Raw genomic sequence first — 16,677 nt, 5'->3', positions numbered from 1 at the left:
TGGCTGTTCTTAAGGGTCTGTTGACACCAGTGGAAGACCCACGGTTGAGGAGGGACGAGAAGAGGAGTGTGGTACTTGGCAGATGTTGGCATCCTGGGACCTTTTCCAAGACGTTTCAGGCCTCATTCTCCGACTTGTTTAAGGGCAGAGACTAAGGTTGCAAAGGAAATCAAAGCCTGGTGTGGAGAAATGAAACATGAGGCCCACTGACTTTTAAAAAACATTTTAAATAACATTCTCTGAGGTTTCATTTTATACTGAGCGCAGCTGTAAGAAGTTTGGGGAGACGGTGTAAGGTTTCTATTACACAGCAACCGTGCTTGCAGTTTTTCTGCCCAAAGTGAGAAAGAGCCGAGAGGGGAGAGGGGGTAGTTAGGAGGTCATTTTGTATAAGGTGAGAAAATTTGGAGAGATGAATTCAAGACTGCGAGCTGTAACGTTCGGTATGCTGTAATTTGCAAATGCAATAACACTGAACCGTCGCAGAGGTCTCTTTTTTCCCTTTGGGTGAAAATAGTCCGGATAGCTTGGAATAACTTAATAACCGGGGCTCAGCGGCCCTCTGACCACAAAGTAAAACAAGACTGCAAGCTGCGGCCCGGGCCCTGCCAGTGTTACCCCAGCGACAGATTCCCTGCCCAAGGCTGGCGCAAGAGGAGACGTTGCCTTCTGAAAGCACTCCTTGTTCGCAGGCACTGTATTACGTGTGCAGTGTTTGCATGTGAGACCGTTCATTAGAAACAAGGATGGCTCAGGGAAACAGGCTTGCCGTGAAATTCAGTAGTTCTGGCTCAAAACCTCAGAGGTTTTGTTGTCCTTTTGTTTCTAAAGAAAGACTATCAACAGTTAGACTGCTCATGCACACACATGCACACGGATGCATACATGCACTAAAGCATATTTGTGAGTGCAAAATTGGAAAACCGAGGCAAGGAATGAACTGATACCTAAAATTCCTTCCTTGGGGCTGGAGAGAGAGAGAGAGAGAGAGACAGACAGACAGACAGACAGACAGACAGACAGAGGTGACTAAGAGCATGTGCTATTTTTGCAGAGGACTCCCAAGTTCAGTTCCTAGAACTCATGATGGGGGTGGGGGGGTTCACAACTGCCTGTAATTCCAGCTGCAGGGGATCTAGTGCCCTCCTCTGGCCTCTAAGACACCTGCATTTACACACATAGACACACACACACACACACACACACACACACACACTTGTGAAGGCTAAAGGCTTATGTTCCTTAGTCCTCCCCCCCACACACACTTTATTATATGTTTTAGACAGGGGCTCCTATTGAACCTGAAATTCACAGATTTGTCTAGGTTGGCCATTGGTTTCCAAGGACCTTCTTCTCTCCACTTCTCCAGTTTCTCTCAGATGTGTGCCGTCACACCTGGCTTTTTAAACGTGTCCTCTAGAGGCTTGAACTCAGACTCTCAAGCTTATGTAGAAGGTGCTTGGTTGACAGAGACATGTCCTCAGCCCTACAATTCCTTCTTTATTGGAAGGAATTGACCTTCTTGATATTTGATAGGTAGAAATGAACATATTTTGTGAGTTTGGCTGGCAATAGCCACCTAGCAGAGAGCCTCCATCCTGCTGGTAGAACTCCTGGGACACAGGCTTGGTGAAAACAGAGGAGACATGGATGAGGGAACTTAATTCTGTACTTCCCACATTACTGGGCCCCTCTGGGGTTAAAACAGACCTTGGTTATTCCCTATGGTACACAAGTCACTCTGGCCCACCCCAGAAGCAGGACATCATCCCAGAGTAGAGGGTTTCCTGTGATGTATGAAGACATGAAGGGAGCTTTGAGATTTTTGTTTTCCAATCACAAAAATGAATAGTCCAACTCCTCTGTTCTTTGCTCAGCCTACATGGGTGATAAAGGAGCAGATGAATGGCTCTTTGGGGAGCTCTGAAATTTTTATCTTTATTGTATGGAAATGTAGGTGTCTATGAAGTGATGGAAGATTCCAGAATGAAATGTGCTCAAACTTTTTCTTTCTTTTTAAAAGGTTTCTTAAGGGCCAGCATCAGGCTTATGGAGTAGAGTCAATTTGTATATGGTCTGGCTTTGGTTCAGCAAATTCCACAGGACTGGAAAGGCCCTAACACAGAAAGACTTAGAGATTTATCATTCTAATTTGCCGCTTCCAGCCCAGTTCACAGGGAATCTCAAACATGGGGCCGTTCTTGGGCTGCTTTGGTAGTGATGGTGTGTAGGGGTTCTCCTTGTTTCTATTAACTATTTATTGTTGTTATGAGACAAGGTCTTACCATTGTAGCCTTGGCTCTGGAACTCACTCTGTAGACCAGGCTGGCCTCAAACTCACAGAGATCCACTTGCCTTGGCCTCCCGTGTGCTGAGATGAAAGATATATGCCATCATGCCCAGCTCTGTCTGAAGTGAATTTGTTAAGCTGGCACAGTGGAACTCATGGTTGGAGACAGAGGAAGGAAGGGGGAAGTGTTGGAGTGTATAAGCATGTATTTGTGAATGGGTTGGTAACTGGGGTGCATGTGGCTGTTGATAGAGCTGCTATGAGGAAGGTTCCAGTAAATTTGTAATTACACTGCTTTTGTATTTGAGATCAAACAGCAGCCCAGTCTGTTAATTCTTTGTTTACTCATTCATTCATTTTACTCTTGTAAGAGCAGTAATGTGTGATGTACTCCCAATGTAGCTGTAAGTGTATAGTACCTTATCTTCAGTTGTAGGTAGACCAGATCTCTAGAATGTATTCATCTTACATGACTGAAAGTTTATATTCTGTGATTAGTCACTCCATTTTCCCTCATCTCCATCTCTGGCCACCACTATTCTGTTCTTATGATAGATGAATTTAAGAGTTTTACATCCCTCCTAGACGTGGGATTACACAGTATTTGTCCTGTAACTGATGTATTTTGCCTAGCATGATGTCTTCCAGGTCTACTCCTGCTGTCAATTGGCATCAGATTGCATGATTTCCTTCTTTTTAAAGATAGTTAGTTTTTCCATTGTATATAGAGACCAGAGTTCTTTTTTTTTGGGGGGGGGGGGAGGTTTCAAGACAGAGTTTCTCTGTGTAGTTTTAGTGCCTGTCCTGGATCTTGCTCTGTAGACCAGGCTGGCCTCGAACTCAGAGATCCGCCTGGCTCTGCCTCCTGAGTGCTGGGATTAAAGGCGTGCACCACCACCACCTGGCTTTTTTTTTTTTTTGAGACCAGAGTCTTTATTTTATCCATTCTTCTGTTGATGGGCATTGAAGGTGTTGATTAAATTAAAATCTTGGTTGTTGTGAATAGATGTGATAGATGTGTCTCAGATCCTCATTGAAACAAGGATTACTGGATCATATAAATTGCTTTGTTTTTTTCCTCCAGACTTCCTGTACTTACCTTAATACAGGAAGTGGTGCAGGGGTTCACTCCCCAGGCCCTTAATGGTACTGATCTTATTATATTTTTAATGATATTTTTGATATGCATTTTATGGATGCTAAGCATCGTTTCAGCTGCTTGTTAGCCATGTTAGTGGATGTCTTTGGAGAAAGTTCTTAGTCCGTTTTTAATTGGCTATTACTTAGTTCTGGAGGGACCTCACGTGTAGTTGCCAGCACGCCTGACCCAGTCCCTCTATGGATTTCTGCTGAGAACACCTCTCACCTGGAGAGGAACCTTCTGGTATAAGACAAGGAGGAGTGTGCTTTGTTGAGATTCTTCTCTGAGGCTAGAAAAGCAGGACCAAGCAAGCATCCCCTCCCGTGGGGCCTCCTCTGAGACTGTGAAACTTAACCTGGAAATGTGCATCTGTCCCTGTGTTTCTTTAGTACCACATCTGATAAAGCTAAGGAATATCTACATAGCTACATCTGGTGCTTGGCACATCATGACACTTGGTACTTGCAAAATGAATGAATAACTAAAGAAAAGACCACTGAATAGAGTCGTGTCATGATAGAGAGAGGGATTCAGTTAGTTTGGTTTCATCCTCACTTGGAACATTGGTTTGCAATTCGCTTTTTAAAGCAGGGGGATACAAGACTTCCCAGAGCATGTTAGCAATGAACTTGGAGAGATCATGCATCGAAGAACCTCTCTTGATTTTTCAGGGTGACCTTTAGAGTTAGCCATGTCACTTGCCTCTGCTGTCTAGCTTGTGTTTAAAGTGAATCCAGGCACTATCTCAAGCCAAGTAAGTGAATAAGTGTCCTTCCACCGGCTCCATCTGTCTCCTGGATGGTTAAAATAAAGAATTTCCCCTCGTTCATTAGGTAGTCTGTAACTTGCGACGTAATGTGTTCTTTTCTGGATTCTCTAAATAAGTGTCCTTTACAAGGGTTGTGCTCCAGTGATCGCTTTGAAGTCCTGTGTGTTGTGCACAGGGGCCCCCGTGTTATTCCAGAGGAGTCAGCCAGCAGACGGGAGGCCTTTTTGGCTTGCGTTCCCGGACAGCCTTCTGGACAACACAACTCATTTATTGCTTTCTCTCCCCCTCCCACCGCGTCTCTCCGTCAGAGCGATCGCCACACCGGCCCATCCTCCAAGCTGGACTGCCCGCAAATGCCTCTGCGGTGGTCGGAGGGGACGTGGAGTTCGTCTGCAAGGTGTACAGTGACGCCCAGCCCCACATCCAGTGGATCAAGCACGTGGAAAAAAACGGCAGTAAATACGGGCCCGACGGGCTGCCCTACCTCAAGGTCCTGAAGGTGAGGACTTTCTGGATCCCGAGGGGCCCACACGTGAGGGGCTCCCTTGGGGATTTGGCCAGATCTTTGATTTCCTGCTGGATTTCCGACATGGGTCTCTTTATGGACTCGTCAGTAGAGTGTATTCAGGAACTGGTCGGCACTAGGCCTGCTGGTAACATTTCTGAAGGGAGCTGTGACGTAGGCGAAGTGCTCCTACCCTTGGAGTCAGAGAACCCAGCTGTTTACCAGCCCTGAGGTCTGACAGGAGATTCTAATGCACATCTTTAAAGCTGGGGTCAGGGTGCCCACTTACAAGGCAGTGTGCAGAGTAAATGGGATGGAGTAGGTGGAAATACCTGAAAACCTCTAGACAGTGTACTCGTGTTCTTCTGATGTTGTTTTGTGTTTTCTGATATTTGATGTCATATTTATTAGGATCAAATTTTCGTAGCCACCTTTTAGATACAGTACTTTGCTTTTTAAAAAAATTCTCTCTCACCTCTTTTGACTTTTGTGTGGTCCAGAGAGTAAACTTGGGGGGGATGTTTCTGTACCTGTCAAATAATGAATGAAGAGAACTCCCTTCTCTGTATTTCTCATTAAAAGAAATCCCTTTTTTCCTCTCCCCCCAAGTTCGCATTTTCGTGGCTTCGGCCTCTTTAGTTTTCAGGTCCTGGCTTCCATGGTAAGCCAGGTCTCTACTGTCCATTCTGAGCCATGTCTGCCTGTCTACCAAGCTCGCAGGGAGTGGGCTTACAAAGAACAGCCTTCCTATGCAGCTATGGGAGTGGCAGGAGACTAACGAAGAACTCTCAACCAATAAAGTCTCCTCTCTAGCCAGCAATACACAGGATCCAAATAGCTGGAGAAAGCCGACCGGCCCGGAGAGCTGCACCCATCCCACCAACCGTTCACCCTTCTCCACCTCCTCTGTCGGATCATGCTGTTCCCCACCACTCCACGACTTTTGGTCTCCCCTCTCCCGCAGCCCTTTAGAAGTGATTCATGGAGATTGTTTTCTTGTGGTGTGTTGGTGGTGGGACCATAGGCAGCACCGAGTCCTTCCTGGTTGGCCGTTATATTGTTTTCCTATGTCTGTTCTAGCACTCGGGGATAAATAGCTCGAATGCAGAAGTGCTGGCTCTGTTCAATGTGACGGAGATGGATGCTGGGGAGTATATATGTAAGGTCTCCAATTATATAGGGCAGGCCAACCAGTCTGCCTGGCTCACTGTCCTGCCCAAACAGCAAGGTAACAATGCTTTTGTGTTTGTGGTTTTCTTTTCTTTTTTTTTTTTGGTTTTGTTTTATTTTTAAAGAAAACTGGATATAGAAGTTGAAAAGACTCGGTGCTTTGGGAGGCAGCAGGCAGCTTCTAGAATAACTCTTATGGCCTTGGTATATTTATAATGATCTTTCTTTGGTGGTGCAGCTGGCATCATGCCAGCGGCCATGGAAAAATGCCCACAATGTTCAAAGTGTTTGAGGATTATCCGTTCCCCCCTCCCGCCCTGGTTTCAAGCCCTTCTTTCTGGTCTGTCGTGTTTGGACTGCACACTTCCCGTGCTCACTGGGTTGGAGTACCATGAGAACCTCCAGTTTGCACGCCTGTTGAGTCTGCAGCATCCGATTATTAGGCAGGGCTCACGTTGCTTTTTATAATGGTTTTGGAGAGAAATGCTGGCATGATAGGATTTGCCGAACGAACGAAAACTTGTTTGTTTGTTGTTTGTTTTGATCCCGTACCCAAGCCTATCTGAAACTGGAGGCTGGTTATCTTCTAGTGAATGTGTGACTAGATGATATTGAAGGCAGAAGGTGAAGTTTTCACTTATCATTAGTCACATTCAGACATTCATATTAAAAAAGGAAACCAAAAAAAAAAAAATCCAATTTTTCTGTAAGACAAGATGATTTTAGCCTGAGAGAAATTAACCAAAATCTGGTAACCAAGATAACCTCCTTGGTTCCCATGGGGCCCGGTGGATGTGTGAGCTGACTGTCCCACAGCTTCATCTTCCGTGTTTTGTTCCACCACACAGAAGAACCTCCCCTTTTCTCACAATGGGAGTTTGCATCCAACCGGACCAGAACCCAGATTAGCCCTCTGGGCACCAAACTTTTTGAAAACCCACCCCCCAAATCCAAATGAAAACAAAGTCAAAGAGAACTCTGTGGGCTCATTTCTCCATGTGTTCAGTTGCATGCACGTCTAGGTGGTGACGCCGGTGTGGTGACGGGCCTGCAGAGGTGAGCTGGCCAGTGTCTCTCCATGTCTCTCTCGGTTGTGGGCTTTGTGGATGGGCTGCAGACGGAATCTCCTGACGGCCGGCACCCCCTGGAGCCGCTGGTACGAGGCCGCTCGGTTCCAAGGCCCCTCCACAATCATCCCTCTGTCTAGCCCTTTTCTTGCTTCCTTTGTTTTCTAGGCTGCCGGTGTTAACACCACGGACAAAGAGATTGAGGTTCTCTATATTCGGAATGTAACTCTTGAGGATGCTGGGGAATACACGTGCTTGGCGGGTAACTCTATTGGGATATCCTTTCACTCTGCATGGTTGACAGTTCTGCCAGGTACATACTGCTCTTCCTCTCCGTGGGTTTTTCCTCTTTTCTTGGTTGATTGCTATAAAATTAACACAGCTTCTGTTCTTAGAAATAGCCCCTTTTATCCATTGCATGAAGGTGCAAAGAAAAGAAATGTTCAAAATGACCCCCCCAGGGAGAAGAAACTGCCTTAGATATTCACATTAAAGGAGATCCCGTGCTTGTATGTCGAGTAAAATTTCACCTGTAAACCCCAAAGGGATCTTGAAATTTTAGTGAATCATTGAGCTGATGACTCAATGAGCCCACCCCTCTGCTCCTAAGAAGGAAGTCAAAATTATTTGGTAAAATTCAAAGTAATTTTTTTTTCCCATTGCAAATTCCACTTTGCTGAAATCCCTTGTGTGGTTTGACGCCTCTCAGTCCATCTTGCTTACATCTCAATTGAGTGCAGAGATTTCTCTCGGGGTGCCCGAGAAGCACCTCTGGATGTAGGTGTGCAGAAGCAGTGTGTTACTTTGGGAATCGGGTGGCTTGCTGCATGCCTTAACAGTGTGGACTTCAGTTCGCTTTTACTGCGGAGCATGTGTATGCCATCTCGGGCTTGATGTTATTTCTGCCTTCTAGAGAAATACACATCAGCGAAGCCCATTGCTCTCTAAGTCTTTAACCAATGCCTCTGTTCTGGTCCAGCTTTCTCGATAAATGCTGCCTTCTCTCACGCATTGCCTCGCATTTCCTTTGGAAAACTGCATAGACCGTGTACTGCAGCTCATGATGCTCGTCTACTCCAGTATTAATGCCTTGTTTCTAGAGTCCCATGCCTACTGCATGCTTGTTTTATAGCTCATGAAATTAAATTGATAGTTTTGTTTTTGTGCTGTGCTGCTGAGAGTTTTGATTGTCTTTGCAAATATTTGTTTCTCTGATTAAAATGTATAAGCTTTAAAAGAATAAGCATTGCACCCATCTTCCCCTTTGGTTATGAATCTGCTCTGTGAGTATTTCTTCTTGAAACAGAGATGCCTCTCCTGTTGAGCTTGCTTGTACTTACAATGCTGTGCTCTGTGAGGGCCCGACTGGCACTTCTTAACCAATTTGCCTGACAACACTACCCCCTTAAGGAAATGCAGCTTGAGGATGATAATGTTTGGGAATACACTGCTTGTAGAGTGACCGTTTCAGAACCAAGGAGGGACCAATAGAGTTGACAGAAGAACGTGCTAAATCAGTCCCATCTCTATTCACAGGCAGTATCATCTTTTTTAAAGGCTCAGTAACAAGTTAATATAACCAGATATACCAACAATTTAGTGGTTGTTAGGTATTTTATATATTTATATATAATATATATAATATATGTGACTATCTCATGGTTGATACGTTTGTTTGTTTAACTGAATAATATTCTGGATTGTATGAAGGTACTCACAAAAACTTTTTGGGCCAGCCTACCAGATGGTTGTGAACCCCATGTGGAGCTTGTGGTTCTCTAGGGCTCTGTTGAGCCTTCCCTTGAAGTACCTCCCTTAGTAACAGCAAAGCATTGTCCCTGTTTCCTAAGAAGCAAAAGTGGACGTGCTCTTTTTTTTTTTTTTTTTTTAAACAATCCTCAGTTAGGTTTATGTTTAGCGACATCATCACCACACTTTCCTATGGTGGGTGTACTGGGTATCCTGCTCTGTCCAGGGGCCTAGTGGAATGTGGCTTTGTAGTCTCCCATTACAATTTAGGATCAGCTACTCACTGGTGGCAGATGCCCTTTGAGGCTAGAGAAGGTGGCTGCCTGGGCTGCAGTGATAAACTGAGGAGCCCTTGGCTATTTGTTGGGCCCAGGCAGGAAGCACATACCTGTTCTACCTCTGGGTATCCTTCTGCATTGACTTATTGAAGGGGAAGCACTCATTGCCAGAATGGTTCCTTGAGATACGTATACTGTGATGCATCACTCTGGTATCCTAACTCTGTGGCCTGCTTATTTGTTCCTCTCCTATGATCTGCAATCTAGCGCCTGTTAGAGAAAAGGAGATCACAGCTTCCCCAGATTACCTGGAAATAGCTATTTACTGCATAGGGGTCTTCTTAATTGCCTGCATGGTGGTGACAGTCATCTTGTGCCGAATGAAGACCACGACCAAGAAGCCGGACTTCAGCAGCCAGCCAGCTGTGCACAAGCTGACCAAGCGCATCCCCCTGCGAAGACAGGTAACAGAAAGTAGATAAAGAGTTTGAAGAAACTTATTCCCCTTTATCACCCAGCCAGCTCTTAGATTTTTCCCTCTGCCTTGATATCGCCCTCTAACTTCTGTGAGCTTCAGCATGCAGGTTTAACCTGCCGCTGTGCGGAAGATCAATCAGCATTTGGAACTCAGGCCACTGTGCTGCTGGAGGGTGGAGGGTGGTGGTGGATAGGGTCTAATTTTAAAGGAAAGAAAGACAGCAGTGTGCACATCAGAGCTGCTCAGTGGGATGGGCAGTTAACTCTGGAGGCAGTGCCCTCTGGGTTGGTGGTAATATTTAAGGACAGGAGTCTGTTGGAAGAATAGGTATTTGTGTCTGGGATACGTTGCTCCTGTATGAGACAGGCTTGGAAATTCAGATGGAGCTCTCATGATGAAATGGAAAGAGACTCTAGTTTGCTTTTTTGTTTTAAGTAGAGATCAGAAAGAAACAGACAGTCTGGAGGTATAACTGAACTACTGCTTGCATGAGAATGGTCTGCAATTTCTTCTAAACTGGGTTTTGGCTGAATCTGTTTAGTTTTTAGAATAACATTGTATGCTTATATTATTATATAAGTTATAGGTATGGCTAGGGATTCAGTGATAAGATGATTTTATGTATGTGTGTGTGCGTGCGTGCGTGCGTGCGTGCGTGCGTGCGTGCGCGTGTGTGTGTGTTATAAGCACATGTATTCAGGTGCCTGTGGGGGCCAAATGGAGGTGTCAGATCTCCTAGTGCTAGAGTCCTGGGCAGTTGGAGGCTTCCTGACATGGGTGGTGGGGGTTGAACTCTGGTCCTCTAGAAGAGCAGCAAGCACTCATTAACTACTGAGCCCCCAGATAAGGTGGTTGTTAGGTGAGACAGGGAGAAGGTTACTTTTAACCCGGGGCTTGGTCTTTGATGGCTAGCTAGTTCTAGGGGCGGTGCGGCAAGTTAGAACCTCCTCTGTGCCGTTCATTCAAAAGCAATTGGGAAAGGAAGTGTTTGAATTCTTTTCTGCTTGTTCATGGGGACTGAGGGCCAGGGATGTGTGGATGCAAATCTTTATGAAAGGATTTGGAACTTGATTCTGATAAGACTGCTGTTAGTTTTTAAGTAGAAACTGAAATGGCCAGCACTGGCTGGGTTCCACTGTGCATCTTAGCAGAACCTGGAGGTATGTGTTAAAATTGTATATTCATTCGTCTCAGCCTCAGAGATTCCTATTCAGTAGATCTTGAATGGATCTGGAAGCCTGCATTTTAAACTCTTCCTCGGGTGATGCTGCATGACACCTTAAGAGTCTCTGTGACCCAACTCTGCCTTTCCTAGGCCTTCGGCTAGCAAGGTCCTCTCTGTGGACAGGTTCTGGGAGGAACTGGGAACCAGCTGGCCAGTCGTGGCTTGGACACAGGCCTGGCTGTTCTCAACTCTGCTTCACACTACAGGCTGAGCAGGTCCTTGGGGCCTTGTTCCTCTCCTTGTTTTCTTGCAGAGGCTTGGGATAGAATCTGGAGCATATGTCCGATAGAGCCGAGGGCCAACTGTGTTGAGTGTGGGGATCAGAGAGGTCCGGTGGGTTCCTTCTGGCCCCTGAGAATGCTATTACAACTTTGAGTGACACTGCTGTCATTTGTGGGACTAGAGAAGCAAGATGGGGCTGAAGTGAATTCTTTGCCCAGTGAGTTGCTAGGAGAGTCCTATCATAAGATATCACCTGGCCAGGTTGTACTAAGGCTTTAGGCCGAATACCACGCTTTTGTACCCTCTCCTCATCTCTTACCCCTGGACCATTCATCTTCCACACTGGAACTCTGGCATAGGGAGTTTAAATAAAGGGAGTGATGTCCCCATCTCTATTATTTGTTTTTGTCATAGGGGAAACAAGTGAACTCTGTAACTTGATGTAGCTAGGCCATTAGCCCAAAATTATTTAATCTTTTGAAAAAAAATCCATCTTTATGTGTATGTATATTTACATATGTGTACAGGAGCCCTTGGGAAGCCAGAAGAGGGCATTATATCCCTAGCAGCTGGAGTTACAGGTAGTTGTAAGTTGTCTGCTGTGGGTGCTGGGAACTGAACTCAGGTCCTCTGCAAGAGCAGCAAGTGCTCTTAACCACTGAGCTATCTCTCCAGCCCCACCACTTTTAAAGAAAACTCTTCTCACATTGTTTTGTTTATGTAGTGTGTGTGTGTGTGTGTGTGTGTGTGTGTGTGTGTGTGTGTGTGTGTGTGTTTGCATGGGGGCAGGCATATGGCATAGCATGTCTATGGTAGCCAGAGGACAACTTCCATGCGAGCCAGGGCCTTCCTCCATCATGAGTTCCAAGGAATCAAAGAGGTAGGGCTCTTGGTGTTGAGCACTCTTACCTGATGAGCCAACTTGTTGGCTCCATCATCTCTTACAGAAAAAATTTAACATCTACTGCCATGTTCTCCCTTTTGCTTCACATGAAGAAGGCAGATGCTCTTGAGTTCCCTTTGACACACGGGTTCATCATGTTCTCCGCTCTCTCTGGCCGGCTGACTCTCCTCATCTCCACCTAAGCCCTCAGGTTTTCTCACATTCCCTGTGTAACCAAGGGGCAATTTTGGGTTTCTTCTCCTTTCCCTCCCCTTTTCTTTCATTCATTGTCAGTTAGTAAATGCACAGCCTAAACCAGGCACTTATTATAGTGCACGGGCCTAAATCGGGATTCGTGGACTGGGGTTGTAGCTCAGTGGTAGAGTGTTTGCCTAGCATGTCCAATCCCCAGCATCGCCAAAAGAAAATAAATTGAACCCATTTCATGTCAGATAAAGCCTGCCCATTGGCCATTGGCTGCGACATCCTTTTGAAATGTTTCAGCAGGGTCACATTGTATAAGGAAAGTGTGTGAATACCAGGCCCTCTGGATAAGTTAGTCTCTGAGAGATAAATGGGTTGAAGAAGTGTTGATGTACCCCAGCGTTTCCTAGAGTGTGGTACTGCTCTTCCCAAAGGACTTCCCAAAGCACAGCCCACCGAGTGGAGGAGGAGATGCTTATCTTGTACCTGGATAAAGAGGGTATTGGGCTGTGGCTGGAGGGAAAAGTCCCACAAAGGCCCGAAGATAGGCTAATGACAGAGTGAATTCCACAGGGATGCCAAGCATGCCTTTACCTGGCGACAGATGAGCCTATAATCAGATGTCTGGAGGATGGCTGCTCCCAGGCATTCAGAGGCTAGGCTTCTGTTCCTGTTGGCCTGAGCTCCTATATGATGCAGCTAGAGTCCATGTCTGATCTTCTTGGCCCTGATCCGTGACCTTCACAGCATGGAGGCTCACAGCCTCTCTCCACTCATTTCATCCTTGTCTTTGTTTAAGAACAAGAAAAGTTGGTGTGTTTATTCATGTTGTTTCTTCCGTGTGTGCGCATTTGTGCAGGCAGGTGTGTAGGTGTGTACAGATGTGTGCTAAGGCAAAGTGATAACCTCAGGTGTCCTTCCTCAGGTGTGGTCCACTCCCTCCCCCTTTTGGTTTTCTCCATGAGAAGTTTCTCACTCACTGGCCTGGAACTACCCGAGTAGGCTAGACTGTCTGGCCTGTGAGCCCGGGGGCTGGCCCTCCCTCCTCTGTGTTGGGATTCCAACTGTCAGCTACTGTGCCTGGCTCTTTTGGTGTTTTGTGTTGTTTTGTTTTTTGGTAATGTAGGTTCTGGAGATTGCTCTCAGGTCAAGGAAGGCTTTTTACCCACTGAACCATCCCCTTCTCAGCCCTTCTTCTTCCTCCTTGATGTTTACTTCCCTGCCCTGACCTTGTTTAAAGCAGATATTTCACTTTATGTTATTTTTCTGAAGCAAAAAGGTAGGTTTTTATGTGTTTTCACTATCAAATAAAGTGTTTATAGCCTTTTTCTAGTAAACATTAATTTTGGGAGACTTTTTATGAACTTTGATGCTTGGAGAAAGAAAAGAAAGTTTACAAGCTAGTAGTAGCCTGTGGGATCTGCCGGTTAATGAGGATTCATCCGTCCCTTCCAAGGCCAGGACTGGACACTTTGTAGGAGGCACCTACTTGCTCGCCTCTACTTCTTGGTGCTGAGTGTAACACGAATCTTAAACAGTCTTATTTAAAAAAAAAAACAAAAAAAACCAAAAAACCTCAGGAGCTAGGTATTGGGGTGAATGCTGAGAGATCAGAGAAGCAGAACAAGCCACAGCCAACCTCATCACACCAGCTTCTCAGTCAATCCCTCTGAGTCCTCATCCGAATGGATCTCAGCTGAACTTGCTGATAAAGGCCTAAAAGCTTAAAAAGCCTCTAGTTCCTGGTCCTCCTGCCTTATATACCTTTCTGCTTCCTGCCATCACTTCCTGGGATTAAAGGTGTGTGTCATCATGCCTGACACATGTTTCCAGTGTGGCCCTGAACTCACAGAGATCTGGTTGGACCTCTGCCTCCCAAGTGATAGGGTTAAAGGTGTGTGTGCCACCATTTTCTGATCTCTATGTCTATCTAGTGGCTGTTCTGTTCTCTGACCCCAGATAAGTTTATTAGGGACTTATTGTATGTGTATTGGGGGACACAATATCACCACAACTTAGTGTGTTAAATGGCAGTAGCCAACCCAGAGAAGCACCTTGTGAGTCAATTGGACCATCAGTGGCCAATGAGAAATGGTCTTTGTGTACCCCTGAGTCCAAGGGGAGCAATTTTCCTCATTATTTCCACAAATCCCTGTCAGGGAGAGCATGGGTGCACAGAGGATCAGAGGAAGCCTGACTCAAGGTGGTGCTGTGTTTCCCAGGGTGTCAGCTCTTCCTCTGAAGCCGGAAGCTTGCATCGGGCAAGATATTCAGCTATCTGTTGATTGGCCATGTCCAGATGAATCCATAACCTACCCACGTCCCACTTTCACAAGGGACTGTAGTGAGTCTGTCCCCAGCCTTAACCACTGACATGGGTAGCTGAGAAAACCAGAGAACCATTTCATAATGTCTTTGTGGCATATGGTTACTAGGGTGGGATGGAGGGACGCTTGATTCCAGAGCTGTTCTCAAGGCGATGTATTCATAGTCTGGGAGTGTACCAAAGTCAGTGAAAGTCAGTTCTGACTTGGTCACTGCTTAACAGCTTAACACTGCTTAATCAACACCATGATCTGGAATCGCCTTCGTGATGGAGTCAATCCGGTGCTGCAGTATACTGTTTCTAGAAAACATTTGTGCACCTGGATAGTTGTAAAGGACCCAAGTGGAGTCTGCCCTTTCGTGGGGACCTCTCACCTTCCTTGTCCCTCGGTTCAGCCTGTCTTTTCTCTCAGCCTCTGAAAGACATGCTTCTTTGACACTGATCTACCCTGGTCTTTTGCTGATGAGGTCTAAGTCTAATCAGAATTCCTGGGCTAGGTGCTCTTATTTTTGTGACAGGCCATTCAAGCATCTGCAGGTGGTAGGGGCTGTTTAAGGGGAAGCTTGAGTAATAACCCGGCTTTTGTTATGGAAGGAGAAAAAAAAATCCACCTCTAAAGGTCCCCTGAAGCTTGGTGTGGGGCTTGCCTTCTGCTTGGCCATAGAGATGTGTGGAGCTAGACTTGTGGCAGAGGTATGTATACCCTGGGCTTCTGTTCTGATGTAGAAGGCTCCATCCACTGCCTGGAAGTTGGAGGGTATCTCAGATCTTCTGTGGTCCAAGGGTATGTGTCCGTCTTCAGGAATAAAGATAAACATGACTCACCTCACCACTGCATCTTTGGTTTTGCCTGCTCTATCACCTGAGAGGTCCCTCTGAATGTTCAGCTTAATCCAGAATAAAGAGATACCGCTATTTCTTGGTGGCCCTTTAAAAAGAAATGGGGAGAAAACCCACTTCCTCCCTTAATCTCCCATATGTACTGTGGAAATATATGAAAAGCACATTTAGTTAAAAGCTTGATTTATGGCACGTGGTAAGGAGATCCCGCCATGTAAGGCAGCCGAATTGGAGACTGTGAAGAGTGCATGGCTTTTAAAAAACCGCCTGCCAAGATTTGGGTGGGTGGGGAAATGGTTTACTAGAGTGTTAGCATTTATTGTTTGTAAGTGACTACTTCTGACAGTGGGAATGTTTTTAAGTGTGTTGAAAGGGAAACTCCAAAACTGAAGTTTCTAGATTAAGGATCGAAGAATATCTGAGGAGGGAAGTTATAATTAAAGAAGAAAGAAAAGAAATAAAATCAGTAATGTGTCGGTTCTGAGGAAATGAATGTCTTCCAAGGTGGGCGGTGGGGCCACAATTCAGAGGAAGGAGCCCTGAAACACAGGGTTCCTCGGGGAACCCCGCCAGAGATGTTGCCAAGCCCTGCAGACAGGTTGAGTTTCTGAGGGAAGGGGAGTGAAGAGAAAGCCAGCCCATGCTTTACAGTCCCAGAGGGGATCTTAAAAGTGTAGTAAAATACATGGAGGAAAAATTAAGATATCCCTCTGTAGACAGGGAGAGCAGATTCTGTATGTTCAGATACTTTGGGTATTTTCTTACCCTTTCTTTCTCGGTGTGTTTTTTTTTTTACAAAGGTATTTCCCAGACTTGTACACTGAATCTGAATCTGCACTTTATACTGAACACAATTCCCACAAGTAAACAAGTTTTTATACTTTAATAGCAATGGCTACAGCAAAGACTGTCAAGGTTTTTTCCATGTTATTCTCAGTTTTTTTTCCCCCTCTGTTTTCCATTTTGAAAAAGGTCCACATTAAACCCTTGTGGAGATGCATTATTGCAAGGTGTGTAGGTGTATGGGAAACTTGTGTCGCAGGGCTGTGGTATTTATTCCTGGCGGGTCAGAGGTTCTCCACAGAGAGAGCAGTTAGTGTCAGACCCGCCAGGACATCGCTCTGATTTGAGGTAGCCCCCTAAGTCATATTCACGAGCAAGATTTTGTTACCCCACAGCTTTCTTTCCTCTGCTCTAGGACCGTCCCCTAACTCCTACATTGTGTTAGATGTCTTGCTTACTGGAGCCCCAGGCCATCCTGGCTGGCAGCTGAGGGGCCCATCTTGCAAGTCAGACCTGCAATTAAAGTGTATCCTGTCTAACATCAGAACAACCCCACACAACAAAGCGCTCTGATGAGCTATGGCTGGCCCAGCTCAGCAGCAGGCCTTTAGCTGGTTCTCTTTTCCTTCTGTCCTGCCAGCTCTGTGAGCTGGGGCTGAGACCTCCCGAGACTCACAGGTAGTGTGGATTATAGACCCGGGATCTGATCTTGAGCACACAGTGCCATTGACCAGGATGTAGCCCACC

The 16,677-nt window shown here is 45.8% G+C and overlaps 1 protein-coding gene across 15 annotated transcripts in view; it reads left to right on the top strand.

Moving 5' to 3' along the window:
- The window catches only part of Fgfr2 (fibroblast growth factor receptor 2), a 108,857-nt gene that overhangs the window by 63,967 nt on the left and 28,213 nt on the right, over window positions 1-16,677 (top strand). For 4 of the 15 annotated variants that reach the window (XM_015995892.3, XM_076553664.1, XM_076553644.1 and 1 more), the window contains 3 exons: window positions 4,509-4,699; window positions 7,111-7,255; window positions 9,237-9,433. In XM_015995892.3, coding sequence (XP_015851378.1) covers window positions 4,509-4,699; window positions 7,111-7,255; window positions 9,237-9,433 — 533 coding nt within the window. Of the gene's footprint in view, window positions 1-4,508; window positions 4,700-5,785; window positions 5,934-7,110; window positions 7,256-9,236; window positions 9,441-16,677 lie in introns of all 15 variants that reach the window. The other 11 variants (XM_076553653.1, XM_076553640.1, XM_076553618.1 and 8 more) reach the window with 3 other exon arrangements.

Source organism: Peromyscus maniculatus, chromosome 1 (genome assembly GCF_049852395.1).
Source record: "Peromyscus maniculatus bairdii isolate BWxNUB_F1_BW_parent chromosome 1, HU_Pman_BW_mat_3.1, whole genome shotgun sequence".
Lineage (NCBI taxonomy): Eukaryota > Metazoa > Chordata > Mammalia > Rodentia > Cricetidae > Peromyscus > Peromyscus maniculatus.
The sequence above is the reverse complement of the archived record's forward strand: the minus strand, read 5'-3'. Positions and strand labels throughout refer to the sequence as shown.